This window comes from Haemaphysalis longicornis, unplaced genomic scaffold (genome assembly GCF_048455015.1).
Source record: "Haemaphysalis longicornis isolate Haplotype H1 unplaced genomic scaffold, Haemaphysalis longicornis Haplotype H1 scaffold_2, whole genome shotgun sequence".
NCBI classification, from domain to species: Eukaryota; Metazoa; Arthropoda; class Arachnida; order Ixodida; family Ixodidae; genus Haemaphysalis; species Haemaphysalis longicornis.
The window spans coordinates 24,601,040-24,615,301 of record NW_027526295.1 but is presented as its reverse complement, the minus strand read 5'-3'; the positions used below and the strand labels follow the sequence as shown (position 1 = coordinate 24,615,301).

At 45.3% G+C, this 14,262-nt stretch overlaps 1 protein-coding gene across 1 annotated transcript in view; it reads left to right on the top strand.

The window, feature by feature from the left end:
* Positions 1-14,262, top strand: part of LOC144167872 (phospholipid-transporting ATPase ABCA3-like) — a 148,433-nt gene that overhangs the window by 48,419 nt on the left and 85,752 nt on the right. The window contains exons 6-8 of the mRNA XM_077697018.1: positions 177-337; positions 1,587-1,742; positions 6,775-6,991. Coding sequence (XP_077553144.1) covers positions 177-337; positions 1,587-1,742; positions 6,775-6,991 — 534 coding nt within the window. The remainder of the gene's footprint in view (positions 1-176; positions 338-1,586; positions 1,743-6,774; positions 6,992-14,262) is intronic.

Genomic DNA, 14,262 nt, shown 5'->3' with positions numbered 1-14,262 from the left:
TTGAGGTCAACTGTACGTCGTTCTTATGAGTCGCAGCAAACAAAAGCGACCCTTGCGGGATTAAAGCGATCCGATTGCATTTTAACCCCGCGTAGGTATTCGAAAGACAACCCCAATATAAATTGTTTTCTCTTTTTTCTGCGCTTATTGGTTTTCTTATTGTGCTGCTTTTCAAGGGGTGCTACCGCCTGACTCCGGCAAGGTTTTCGTCTGCGGGCTTGACCTGGTGAAATGCCCCGAAAACGGCCGACAGAGCCTCAGCTTCTGTCAGCAAGGAGATGTGTTCTTCCCCGACCTCACAGTTTTGGAACACCTCTACTTCTACGGATCCTTAAGGGTACAGTATTTATTATAAGCTGCGACACACGCACACACACACACAATATAAGGAGTGGCGCTAAGCACATAAAAACGTTGAAGATATATACTGAGGCGCTCATATTTCGGGAAGAGAAAAGGACACATTTTGTGCTGTCAAAAAATCACACAATCGATACAAACCATGAAAATAAAGCAAGCGCGGAAAGCCGTACTTTTGAACGTTCCTATTTTTTTTATAACACTTTCTATTCTACTTTCACTGTTTCGTCCGAGACCGCTTTTTCTTCTCACCGAGGACACGAGCAATGTTAGAGCAAAAGGATACGGAAAAATGAAGCAGCAGATTTTAACTTTCAAAAACCTTGTATCTCGTAAAAGCGAACCTTTTTCCTAAATAGTGTATATCAGTTGCGTCGACGCAGGCCACCAGCCGCAGCAGTGACGCCGATTTTAGAAAATTGTCGTCACGAGCAGAAAATCAATAACGTAGGGAGTCGGAGCCATACACTTCCTCCGGTGCCATTTAGTTTTTCACACCGTGTTGTATGGTGATTTGAAACAATTTGTTTCCAATAAAGATATTGTAATTAAGCAGTTTTTGGCCACAAAATTTCAGCAGCATTCCTCCCGGGTAGGCAGCTATTTACTTTATAACATTGAAAAAAAAAACGTCACTGGCAAAAGCAATTTGTGGGGCACTGGGGCGTACACCGGTGGGGTTTTTGTGCTGCAATGCAGGAACTTTTTAAAACGTCGCTCCAAAGCAGTCATGTCATAAACTGGAACAAAAAGTAATGCCCTCAAGTACAACTTGTGCAGCGAGTTATCCCAGCTGCGAGGCTCTATGCCTAGTCTCATAATCATTGTTTCACAGTTTTCGGCAGTGTTCCTGGATACACGTCTAGTCAGTATTTCTGGTTTAGTTGTCCTAAGTAAATTAGTTTTTTGTGCCAATAAATACGGGTAACGTATGTTATTTCTTACATGATATGCATTTGGCGGACTCCATAGTGCACAAATGTTTCAAAGCAGCCGGGTGACGCCGAACTACCATAGTGGAAACGAGAAGCACTCTCAAGAGCACTTTTAATAGAAATTACCTTAACACTAGTTTAAGGCCTTGATCGGGAACCGCTGCGAGTGGCGGACTGTTTTTATATCTCTCGAGGTGCTTCTTTGTATTTTATATTTCGCTAAGCAACGCGTGTAAAGGCACAGTTCGCAATTGAGACGCAGTGTCCAACTTAGCTCTTCACCTGTTTCAGTTGAAAGGAATCAGGCCGTACCTGCTAACCAAAAGAACTACCAAGGCACTCGAGAGTGCTCGCCTTACCGAAAAAAGAGACTGCCTCGTGAGAACCCTCTCTGGTGGACAGCGAAGAAGGCTCAGCATCGCCATTGCAACTATAACGAGACCAAAGGTAAGCGTTACATCTTGTCTCCCAATTGCCTTGGTAAGTTTTGTATTACTTACGATTTATGTGTTGGTAAGGCAGCTGCTGCCGCAGAAATCCGCGGAATGAAAGGACGCCTGCATCGCGGTGTTAAACAAATTGTTTCCTCGAACCTTGGTATTTCGCCACGCATCGAAACGTGCGTTCCATTACAGCAGAAGAACGATGCCTATGGACTACACTGCACTGATTAGTTGCATAGGGTCGCCACGACAGGGAAAGGGAAGGTGACTCAGCGGCGCCGTCTCCAGGCGCTGCTTGCTGCGTGTCTGCCGGGGGTATGTTTTCCCAGGCATGATTTGGTCCAGCCGTCGTGATGGGAAAGTGAGAGCAGACTCGGCGGCGCCTCTCCCGCCAAGTTGCGGCACGTGTGCTGCGGGCGGTTTGACCTAGGCGCGAATCAACTCTGCCGTCGGCACGTCGCCGGGCGCAGCGAATTTTTGTCGGGCGCACTGACACAACACACACACGCATACAATAATGAGTGGTTGAAGTCAGACCCGCGTGGGTTTTTCCTGGGCTCTTAACGGAAATAAACATCACGACGCGTGGCGCCCCTGTCCTGTCCCTTTCCAGCAGCGGGACCTCCCTCTTGGGCTTCTCGCACGCTAGCCCATTTTCGTTTTTGTGTTTCTCTTATTTTGCGGGCTGGCGGCGGCGGGGAGGGGTACGGTTGCGCAATGTTCGCAGCATGCGGAACAGTGGCGGAAGCGTCTCTTTGCAACTAATTTTAAAGGAGATAGTCTTTCTTTGGCTACTCGATCGCGACAATGTTGGCCTGTCTGTCTGTCTGTCTCTCTGGGTCTGTCATAAAGACAATTTATTCTTGCAACTTATATCCCGCCCCCCTGTATACCTTGCAGCTTCCTACCCCGTACGTTTTTTCTTGCAGTACATGCAGCGATAGGTCACGATGCGAAAATCCTTATAGTGCCGATGTAATCATAGTGGTCCTTCAAACTCTCTGGCATACTAAAACCTTGCGCTATCACTGAGTCCGCTGAGTGCGTGTTGCAGGCAAGCATAGTTGAGCATACAAACAATCGTCAGCGCAACACTTTTTCACTTACCTCCACCGTCCGAATCCGCATACTGCGCATACCTCGAATTTTGGGCCTTTTATACCGTGGTGACCGGTCTTTCCTTGTTTTTGTTACAACTCCTCTACCGGAAATTTGTTCCGTTTCTTCCTCCGGCGCAAAAGAACAACGCCAAATAGAACACAAGACCACGTTAATCGTACAATGATCTTATCGTTTTTCGGCTTCAATAATGTCCTTTAATGGCAGTGGTCATCTTATACAGGGTGTCAGAGGAGTAATTTGAGGTTGCAGAAAGAGTGCTCACCAATCAGTCACTCGGAAGGACTACTTGCCTAGCAGGTGTTGCGAAGAGCTACCGAGGATGATAAAACATTGCATGATGTAACATTGCGTCAGCTGTACCACTTCGCATGATGCAACATTGCGTCAACCGAAACTGAGGCTATTGGTTGGATGTAGCCGATACGGTCGACGGGAGATCGTGTCCTACTATTATTTTTTTCCCTACAGCGTGCATCCAGTCTTGGTTTGACCTCGCAAGACCGATGAAAACTCATTCTCATTAATAAAAAAATGTTCTACACGATATTGAAATCAAATGCAAACAATGACAATCGTAGAAAGAAACACACGGTGACGGAAGTTGAGCGTCACGATGTGCCTCGAGAGCGCTAAAATATCTGGCAACTTCGGTCCCTTTCTTGTGCTCCTTGGCCCTGATGTATAAGTAACCTCAGTATTTCTAATTAGTTAAACATTTAAAAATGTTTCCTGTTTAGCCTTTCATTCGAGCCACGACCTAGCTAACATGGCGCAGTGGACAGGATCAGGATGTGAGGTCACGGGAGGACGAACGGACGAACAGACGAACGACGTGGACAAACCGCACCACGTCTACGAGAGTGTGGCACGCAGACGTGGGGTACCGACGGAGCCCACGTCAACGTAGGTCGACCCACTGCTGACTTCAACGGAACGCTAGGTCCTATGTTCAATGAAGAAACAGGAGTTCGTGAGCGCACTACGATTACGAGGACTGCCCTGCTCTGGCCGTATAAACGATTTCGTCTCGCGTCTTCTAGTGGACAACGAGCAACGTCGCCAGCTCTCCAAATGAACGAATGTGCCAACGATAAATCAGGCTGCTTACGACCGCAAACGGCAGAGGAACTTGCAAGCGGCGCTGTTTGTGAGGAGGATGCTACGTGAAGAACCAGAAAGTTTTCTGAGGCAACTGGCGAGAGTTAGCCGCACTTTTGCAACAGTGCCTGAACTGCACGATATCCGGACACAGGTAGCATGCACGGCGGTACGCACACGAACGAGACGACGTATGCAAAACCGAGATTGCCTGCTCATCGGACCTCTCCCAGGTAATGGCGAGATTACGAACACACGTCGCTCTGACACCGGGCCAATCGACGAGCTACATCGCCCGAGCGCAGGTCTTTCCAGCAACGAGCAACGAGACGCGCAATGTACATACGCAGCTCGGACGAGCCAGAAAGCACCACGTGCCTGCACCCGCTCTTCCGGTCCAGACGTACACGAGCGAAACATTGAAAGCGCCAGTACGTACATTTTTTGCGCGTCCTGTCCTGGCCCCGGTCCGCTCAACCAACGACATCGCATCCGGATTGGTGGATAGGCCGCGACGAGCGAGACGCACAGCGCACGGAACGCACAATACGTGGCGAATGACCGCACACCAATGTTAGGGGAGTTTCCCAGGAAAAACGATACGCACAGTGCACGAAACGCACCAGAGGTGACAAACGACATCCAACTTGGACCGGCGGAGCTGACCACGGCGAACGAAATGCAAAGCGCACGGAACGCGACCAAGCCAGCTCACACACAGGAAACCGCTATTTTCGATATCCTCCGCTCCCGGTGCTGCTATCCGGACTTGGCCAGCGCAGAAATCAACCTTGCCACAAGCAACAAATAACCGAGCGCACGTGATTCAACGTACGAGCTCTTTGGCACCCGCTGTTTCAACCCGAATCCAGCGAGCTAACGACATTACACTCGTGCAGGTAGGTTCGTCAACGAGCAACGACACGGCCAGCGCTTGCGGCACGTCCTAGCCGGAACGTACAAGGTCACCGGCACCCGCTTTTTAGATCGAGACTCACACGACAGACCCGACAAACCGCGAGCAAGCGGACTTGGGACGAACGGAACGCTTTCTGCTTGTACGGGAGAGATAGCGGCAAGAACGCCAACGAATGAGCCCGATCCAGACGAAGGCATCGAACGCCCTACCGATGAAGTGACGCTTACGACGCCAAGGAAGGCCGGCCGAACGGACGAGACGAACTATGCCCGCTTCCCCACCACAACGGTTCCCCACCACAACCTATGGCAGTGCGTGGCATGGGCTCAGCTCGAGCTCTCATGGCCGCTTGTACATAGTTCACCCATGTAAATACATCGCTGCTCCATCGTCAAATATTCTTTTCATCTTCACCTTGTCGCCACGTAACAATATTTATATGTTGGCTTCTTTTATTTTCACACACAAAAAGACCAAGTCGCAAGCTGCCTTCCCAGAAAATTCCAAGAAACAGTGGCTTTCACATATGACTGGACGCCGCGCCTTTCCATTATCTCGCTGACAACGCAAGTTGCTATCAGCAACCGGTATTGCTCATATTGGAGGCCTCTGCACGTCGCGTGCTCATCAACCTTGCTTTTAAAGAACATATATAAATGCAGAAGATGGAATTCTGTGAACATTTGCTTTAGTGTATTTCAGGGCCAGTTCTTCAATGCAAAAATAGCTACAGCGCGAAACGAAACAAGGACACAGAAAGGCGACGGGAGGAGCGCTGACTTCCAACCGAATTTAATACGAGAAGCCTTGCACTTTCTATACGCACTCTTCATGTTAACACCAGTAAAACATATAAAAACAAAACAAAACAACTGAAAATAGACGTATAACCTCTAGTATCACACCACCATATCAACACGCGTGAACTCACTTGGCACAATCTATACAAACACCAAATCAGGTCATGCCCGAAATCCAGCACGTGTTCGAAAGGAAATCTATCTCTTTTTTGGACAACGCACTTGACACCTGGCTTACACATTTACGGCCATGCCCTTTAATTTCGTGTGCTTCAATTATTTCTCGCGTAGTTTGGTTTCCGCTTCTTCCGGTCACCTTGAACATGTCAAACAGGTTTCCACCCATGAGATCTGAAATGGAAGGCTAATAATCTATAGTTTCCTTTTTGACCTTGTTATCGTGCTCCCTCAATCGGTCATTAAGGTATCTGCCAGTTTGACCGACGTAAACTGACCCACATTACCTCAAAAGAACGCGATACACCCCACGCTCCACACATGGAACGTACTGCACACGATGCCTTACTTTGCACCCAAGGTTGTTCGCACCTGTCTTTCTAGTGTCTTTGCCAAATTTCACGAGCTTGTGGGGAGCGCTAAGCACTACATTCAGTTATACACGGTCGGCAATCTTTACAATGGCAATTTCCGCAATGCGAATTTGGGAATTTTTTTTTTACAATGAACTACCAACTCGCCTGATAGTACACCTTCTTAAGCAGTTCTTCAAGTGGAAGTTGTGAATCTGCGTAATACCTATTGTGGCACGCTGCGCTTAGGTGTTTAGTAAGCGTGCTCTTCGGCGTTGAAAAGCTCATTAGGTGGCGCTTAGTGCCATGCTTTTTACTGACACCCCATAGCGCCGTTTTTTTTGGCGCTGTTTTTCGAAACACGTGAGCGCTACCCATCCGCACGTATAATGTTCAACACTTCTCATAAAAGCCCGTGGTCGTTGGCGTGACTCCTCCATAAGCAAGGCGTATAGTGTATCCGAGCCATATTTCGAAATATAGAGAAAAAACTGATGGATTTTATTCGAATATTGTGCCTTCAAAGCACGTTGCTGAGTACATACGCCTAATGGCATGTTATTGCAGGTGGTCATCTTGGACGAGCCTTCGTCTTCGCTTGACCCAGAGGCGCGTCACGAGTTGTGGGACATGCTGTCTAGCATGCGAAGCCGAGGCCGCACCGCCGTTCTTTTGTCAACCCACGACATGCGTCAAGCTGACGTGCTTGCCGACAGAGTGGTGATCATGTGCAAGGGCCGAGTATCGTGCTCCGGGTCGCCAACATTTCTGAAAAGGCATTTTGGTACGTGGAAGGGATTTGGTACATGATTGAAGGCAACAGTACGACTGAACATGCCGCAATCGTTATTGCATTCTTTCGAAATATTTCACGCCGGGAGTATACAGCAAAGGGGGGACAGTATATTGAGTTAAGTATAACAGATCAAAAACAACCCTGCCACTGTGGTTACTCGGGAAGGAGATCGATGGACAGTTAATCAGGAGCAACATCATGTCCCAAAACGAATGTAGAGATCGGGACGATTGAGGTTACAGTTATGGAGAGTAGACCATCATGGATTAGAAGAGAGACTCGTGTAAAAGAGCGTCTATGCCTTAATTAGTGCAAGTTGAAGCTTCAAGTATGGGTTATGAGAACTGATTGTCGCTGATGCTTGACCCGTTTTTAGCATGCGACACGGCATGACACTGCTCGCAAAACAATCACAGGGTTTATTTCATCTAGAACTGTTACTGCCTTTTCTGTGGCGGCTCGCATGAAGTTACTTATTCTGAATAAGTTTTCCATTACAAAATTATCGAAGGGGAAACTTCTGCAGTAATGGAGGCATCCATTCCGAGACCAGGAATTACAGAATGATTATCTAGAACATCACAATCAGTATCATCAGTGGTTTTAATTTCCCCGAAAATGGCGTGATTTTCTTATAAAAGCTCCCTCAGAAGCATGGAAAATACCCGGAAGCTGCATACAAAGCAATGGCAGCAAGCACATAAAAGAGAATGAAATTCTAATACCTTATTTTTGTAAAGTAAAATAAAAGGCATGGCCTATGGACTTTTACAAAGCAGCGCGGACAGCGAAGCATGAGGTGCACAAGTTTACAAAGTGTGTACCCACATTCTAGAGACAGAAACAATATAAGAAGCAACAGTATCAGTAACGCTTTCTTACATTCACAAAATAATTGGAATGGATAGACTTGAGTAACAAGATACATGCCAGGCATACCTAATTTACATGTAACAGTTTCAAATACAGCATAGCAAAAACATCAACAGGAAGAAACAGGAATTCCCCAATAAATTGTTAGTCCATATGTGTGAAACAGCTGTGTAGTTTTTTTTCGTTATTTATCCCTTAATGCGGATATTTCCTGAGAATTATTGGAAGATTCTGAAATAACGACTGCCCCTTATAATTTATTCGAAAACGAAGTCTGCGCCACAAAGCCGCATGAAATGTGTTTGCATCAGTGTTGTAATTCGACAGTCGAGCCAGCGATGATGAGGAACTGATGTTTGTTGACGAAAAAAGCTTTTTCTCAAAAGAGTGAATTTATAAAGACGGCCAGTTCCCATAATATTGTATTTTGAAAAGAGATACTGTGTACTCTGCATACGCTCAATATTTTATATATGCTGCATCATTTTATTGAGAGAATCAAAAGCTTATATACAGTGGTACCCCGTTAATGTGTTTTTCACCGGACCTGGAAACAAAAACGTAACAGCCGGGAAAACGTAAAAGTGGGGAAAGCCACGAAAATGGGCCGGCGTCCAACAAGCGTCGTTAAATCACCCCTATCTAGGTCTCTATTGTTGCCAACTTGGTTTATACCCGTTTTGCCAAATGTAGGAGTATTTCTTGCATTTTTATGGGCACATTTAGGGTTGCCAAGAGCGATTAAGACGGGCGTCATTTCATGTTAGTCGTCGCAAAGTCACTGCACTACTCGCTCGCCGTCACGCCGTCACCCTACTCGTGAAGGTCGACAACAAAATCGGGCGTCGTGAAATTCCCGTACTACTCGCTCGCCTTTCCGACCACCTGTATGGGTGGTGTAGAAATCGCACTGCGTAGAGGGGCGGTGTAGAAGGGCGGTGTTGAAGAACTGGTGAAAGAGACGGTATGGGTGGTGTAGAAAGCACCGAGAGTAGCAAGGAAGGAGCAGCAGACGACGCGCCGACACCATCTCAACGCTACCGCAGCGCCACCGCCTGGTCGGCGGCAGCACCGGTCCGTGCTGCGGTACTGGAAGGCCGCGCGCTCTTTGCCAACTGACCTAATCTAAAAACGCTGCACGGCACCATTACAACAGTGCGGCGGCGCTAACATCACGAACTTCCGGCGTTCTGAAGTGAAGCTTCTGTTGCGAGCTAAGTGATGATCGGGATAACACTTTCGACGGATGGCCATGTAGTGACGTTCTCTCCAACTCGCTTACGGCTTGTGTAGCTAGTTCAGTAACAAGGCCTGCCAAAGACTCATCAGAAGCCGAAATGGCGGTGCCCGAGCCGCTTCGGACTGTAGAGTTGCGACGCATTATACGGTAACGGGCCCACAGTTGCGACGTTACAGCGGGGTTCGCAATACTTTATATCGCATGGGAGCTATGCCGGGACCGATGGCACACAACGTAACAGCCAGGAAAACGCAACAGTGAGGAACGTAACAGCGGGGTTGTACTGTATGTAGTGCGCGGGGTTGTAAAATATACGAAGCTGAAAAACGTTGTGTCGAAAATAAAGGCGTAATCTTTATTTATTTATTTATTTATTTATTTATTTATTTAAAGTATTCCTAAAGGCCCCCAGGCCAAGGCCAAGGGTTCTACATTGGGGGAGGTCAATAGAGCAAAAAAAAAAACATACAAACAAAGATATGCACTCGGAGAAACAGATCCTTAAGAGAACAGGGCATGAGCGAAGACAAATATGACAAAGTAATACAATGGAATCTCGTTGGTAGTTCCGGCAAATTACGTTTTTCGGCCTAATTCGTTTTTCTGTTCGTTCCTAGCCAACGTCGCTTAGAAATAGTGCATTTTCGTGCGTTTATTATGACCACATTTGTGCTGAAAAATGGATAATACGATTGCGAAAGCGGATCTCGACCGACATTTCTAGTAATCTTGCGTTTATTCGTCGGTATACTCGCTCAAACCGCATTGGAACAAGAAACTACCAGCACGTTGCAGAGACGCCCGGGGAGCAAAAGCACCGGTTTTGCGTCAAAAACATTGCTGCAATTCGTGGCCCTTCCGAGCAAGGCCGACGATGCACCCCAGGCGATGCACCCCGATGTCAGGCGATGCACCCCGCCATGTAGCAAGTCGTACCATAATCAAGGAAGAAGGAGCTCAATGCTCGCGGCAGGCGCGACTTCCCTTCCCGACCTCTCCATGGACCATGCTTCCGGTGCAATGATTGGTTCTCTTTTTGCCTTGTTGCTATGCGCGGCCGTGTTTCCAGGTTTGTGGCAACGTCAAGGAAACGCAAGGTGCAAGTGGAAATTGTACGCCAGTTCGAGGAGAACCCGAAGAGGAAGCGCATGGAATTGGCAAGCGAGCTCGCTTTGCCAGTGTCAACGCTCAACACTATTGTCGGTCAGCATGAGCAACTTCTAAAGGATCTGCAAGTTTTTGGACTGGTGTTAAACAAACGCGAAGTGAGAAGCATCCGTAAAAATAAAACATCCTGCTTACATGCTTCAAGGAAGTTGGAGCGACAGGAGTGAACCTCGACGGGTCAGCCCTGCGCGAAAGAGTTGACAACATCGCGCTCACCTTGAGTATTCAAAACTTTTAATCATCCGGAGGCTGCCTTCACCGATTTACTGCACGACAAGGATTGTCGTGCAAGGCAGTGTCTGCCAAAGCAACGAATACCTGCAGCTTTCTGTACGTTTTAGAATAATTTACTCCTGGACATTTAAAAGAAGAAAGGGCAGCACAAATTTAGCAGTTACTTTATGTTATTCCATAAAATGGAGTTGCTGACGCAGCATGCATGTGTTCGTTCTTTTTTAACCTATTTTGATAATGCGATTTTCGGATAATACGTTTTATTTTCCGGTTCCTGTGAAAAACGTATCAACGAGATTTCACTGTATCAACTACAAATTACACGTAAAAATAAACACCGAAGCAAGACCAAACAAATCTCTGTAGAAAGAAAACAATTTGTCAGAAGTTATAGAATAACAAAGCGATAGTTTTGTTTTCAGTTCACAACTTCCGTGAGTATTAGTTGACTAAATTTAGCACCATCAGTGGAGGTGGCGATGTGTGATGGAAATGCGTTCTAGTCAACGATTGTATGCGGAACGAAAGACCGTGAATAGTTCAAAGTATGACTTGCTAAACGGTTCACTTTGAAGGGATGGTCGCGTCTAGGAAGGATGGAAGCTGGTGAAGAAAAGAAGCCGTCATGAAGCAATGGATGATGATAAAGTTTATGAAAAAGTGATAACATTCAAGCTGTGCGTCGTTGCGACTAGTCGAGCAGTTCTGCACGAATTTTAAAGGCTGTGTCACTGGAATGACGGGAGTAGTCGGAAAAGATGAAGCGAACTGGGGGGTTTTGAAGTGATTCGATGTTGTTGATTATGTAAGCGTAGTAAGGGTCCCATTAGGCAAATGCATATTCGATTTTTGGTCGTGCAAGTGTGATGTAAGCTAGTTTACGTTAGGTGCGGTGGGGCATGCTTCAATTTATGTTTTTAAAGGCCTAGTGAGCGGTTTGCCGGTACAAATACCATGTTAATGTGATACCAGGATAAGTCCGAACTAAGGTAAACACAAAGGTATTTGTATGCTGTTGTAAGTTCAACTGGAGTATTATTCGAAGAGTAGGAGGTTGGAATGCGAATTCCGCGTTTAGTAAAGCGCATAAGCTTTCTTTCAGAATTATTAAGGCACAATAACCATTTAGCGCCCCAATAACCATTTAGCGCCCCAAGGTAAGCCTGGAGGGCCTGCTCGTCATCTTTGCACAAAAGTTGGGATAGATCACTCAGTCATCCGTGAAGAGCCTGATCCGAGATGAAGCCGTGTTAGGAAAATTATTAATGAAAATTTAAAAAAAGCAAGGCTCCCAGCACGCTGCCCTGGGAACGCCTGAGTAAACTTCCACAAAAGAAGAGCAACTGTTATTGACGGATATGAAGTGAAGTCTTCTTGAAAGGTAATCTTTATTCTGTGCGAGTGCAAGCGGGTGGATATTAAGCTGCTTCAATTTAATTAGCAACCTGTGATGAGGGAGCCGGCCCAAAATTTAAAAAAAAACAAGAAAAATTGCGTCAGTTTGTATACCAGCGTTCATGGAAGTATGTAATCGCGAATGAACCCGTCAAGTTGAGTATGCTGCTCGGAAGTCGTGCTGGTACGGGAAAATTGTTATGCTAATCTCGATAGTTATTACCTGCGAATGAATTACATACTCGAGAAGTTTGAAAATGGTGCTTTCTTACAATATTGATCTATTAGGTGGGGGCGAACGATCGCCAGATTTAAAGATGGGTATTACTTTAGCAATTCGTCAGTCCGCGGGGAATAAACCAGATGTCAAGCATTGAGTGAAAAGAGCAGTAAGGTACAATGAATGTCTTGAGAAACATTTTTTTAGAATCTTGTTATTGAATCTAAGGCGATCAGATGCTGAAGTGGTTTTAAGTTCACTGAATAAAGAAAGTATACCGTCCCCGTTAATAACTATTTCGGGCATTGAGCTAACGGAAGAAGCGTTTACAGCTAGCGATGATATGACGTCCTCTCGGGTAAGCATTAAAGAAAAGGTATTATTCAGGACCTGCGCGCAGTCATCCTGGGTAACTGTATTTGCAATTGAATATATCTATACTAGCCTTAAGTGGAAGGAGACCTCTACAATGAGAGACCACTCCGGTAACCGCGGAACGTTTCTTAGTGAGGGGGTAAGTCTATGTATCCCAAGAAAAATCAGAGAATAAGAATATGCCAAGTACCTTATTGTCACTAACGATTTAATTGGTTCTTTTTCAAGGAACAGCGCTTGGCTTAGGTTATATGCCTTATTTCGTGCTGAAAATGGGATTGATTTGTTGTTGTAGGATAATATTTTAGTCAGATATATCTTTCAGTACGTAGTTGCATTTGTGCAACGTGTCAATAATATCCCTACCGAAAAAAAAAATTAATGTGTTATCGTCAGTATCCATAACAAAGCGGACACCGATTCCTATGGACGCCGAGTCATTGTTGTATGTAATAAATCTTTAAGGCCCTAAGACGCTTCCTTGAGGGCCACCTAAAGTTGTTTGTAAACGACAGGAAATATGGTTTTTAATGTACACACGTTGATATTCTCGGTCAGGTAGGATGTAAGTACTATTAACTGAATAACTAAAATTACATAGGCTGAGAGCGTTTTAAGAGAAGTCTGTGATTTAAGTAATCAAAGGCTTTTGTAAAATAAAAAAATAATTGTGTCGCGTTATTGTTGTGAATATTTTCCAAAATTCGGACAAAAATGTTCTAGTGAGTTTTTTCTAAACGCAAAGTGCTATTTTGTTCCTTCGTGGAAAAAATATCTTTTCTAATTTCTTTCAAATCACTGGAAGCAATAATATAAGCTTGTCATCTGATATGCTATTCTGATCGCCGCCCTTATATATTACTTGAACTCTGGCAGACTTTCTTGCCTCTAAATATGCTAAATATAATAAACAAGAGTAAATACGTGTGCAAGAGGAGGAACAATGAATTATAAGATGCATATGTTTGGTTAATTTGAGGCCATCTATATCTATACCTCTTATTGTTGACCCCTATAAAAGTGGTAAATAATTCCTGTTTTTTTCGATGGCTCAACGCCGACGACGGTCTAAATGAAACTCTATTTCACTATATTACCAATGAGTCTCCCGAGGAAGCTGCGTTTACGAAGTATTTCCTGAAATAGTCTGCGACCACAGTACCCCTAAGCTAAGTGTTGTCAGTGTTTATTGTTAATTGATGAGAGTTTTTAGAAGTGCATCCAAAACTGTGTTTATAACTTTCCGTGCTTTTTCAGTGCGGCTTCTGTCAGTATTAGCGAACAATGCCTCATAATATGTTACCTTTGCTCTTCTCAGTTCAGTGGTCAGCCAATTTCTTACTCTTAAACTCTTTCAACGTTTCTGCTAAGTGCATGCGCTAAACTCAACGTGTAGTCGTTGGCGCTAAACGGTAGCATGGTGTTGATGTGTCATCAGGTGTGCCTCAGGATTCGGTTTGGGGTCCACTATTGTTTTGTAACACATGAATGATATGGCCGTTGGTATATCATTTTGTAGACGAGTGTTCGCGGATGATTGCGTTTTGTATCGTGTTATGAAATGTCCCGATGATTACAGTGAACTACAGAAAGACTTAGACAAGGTTGCATAGTGGTATGATAAATGGGGCATGGCTATAAATCTTGACAAAAGTGTGCCGATGTGCTTTGACAAAGTTCAGCACACCTATATACGTATAGCATTAACAGGACTAATCTTGAATTTCTGTGTGAATATAAATACCTTGGTGTGTA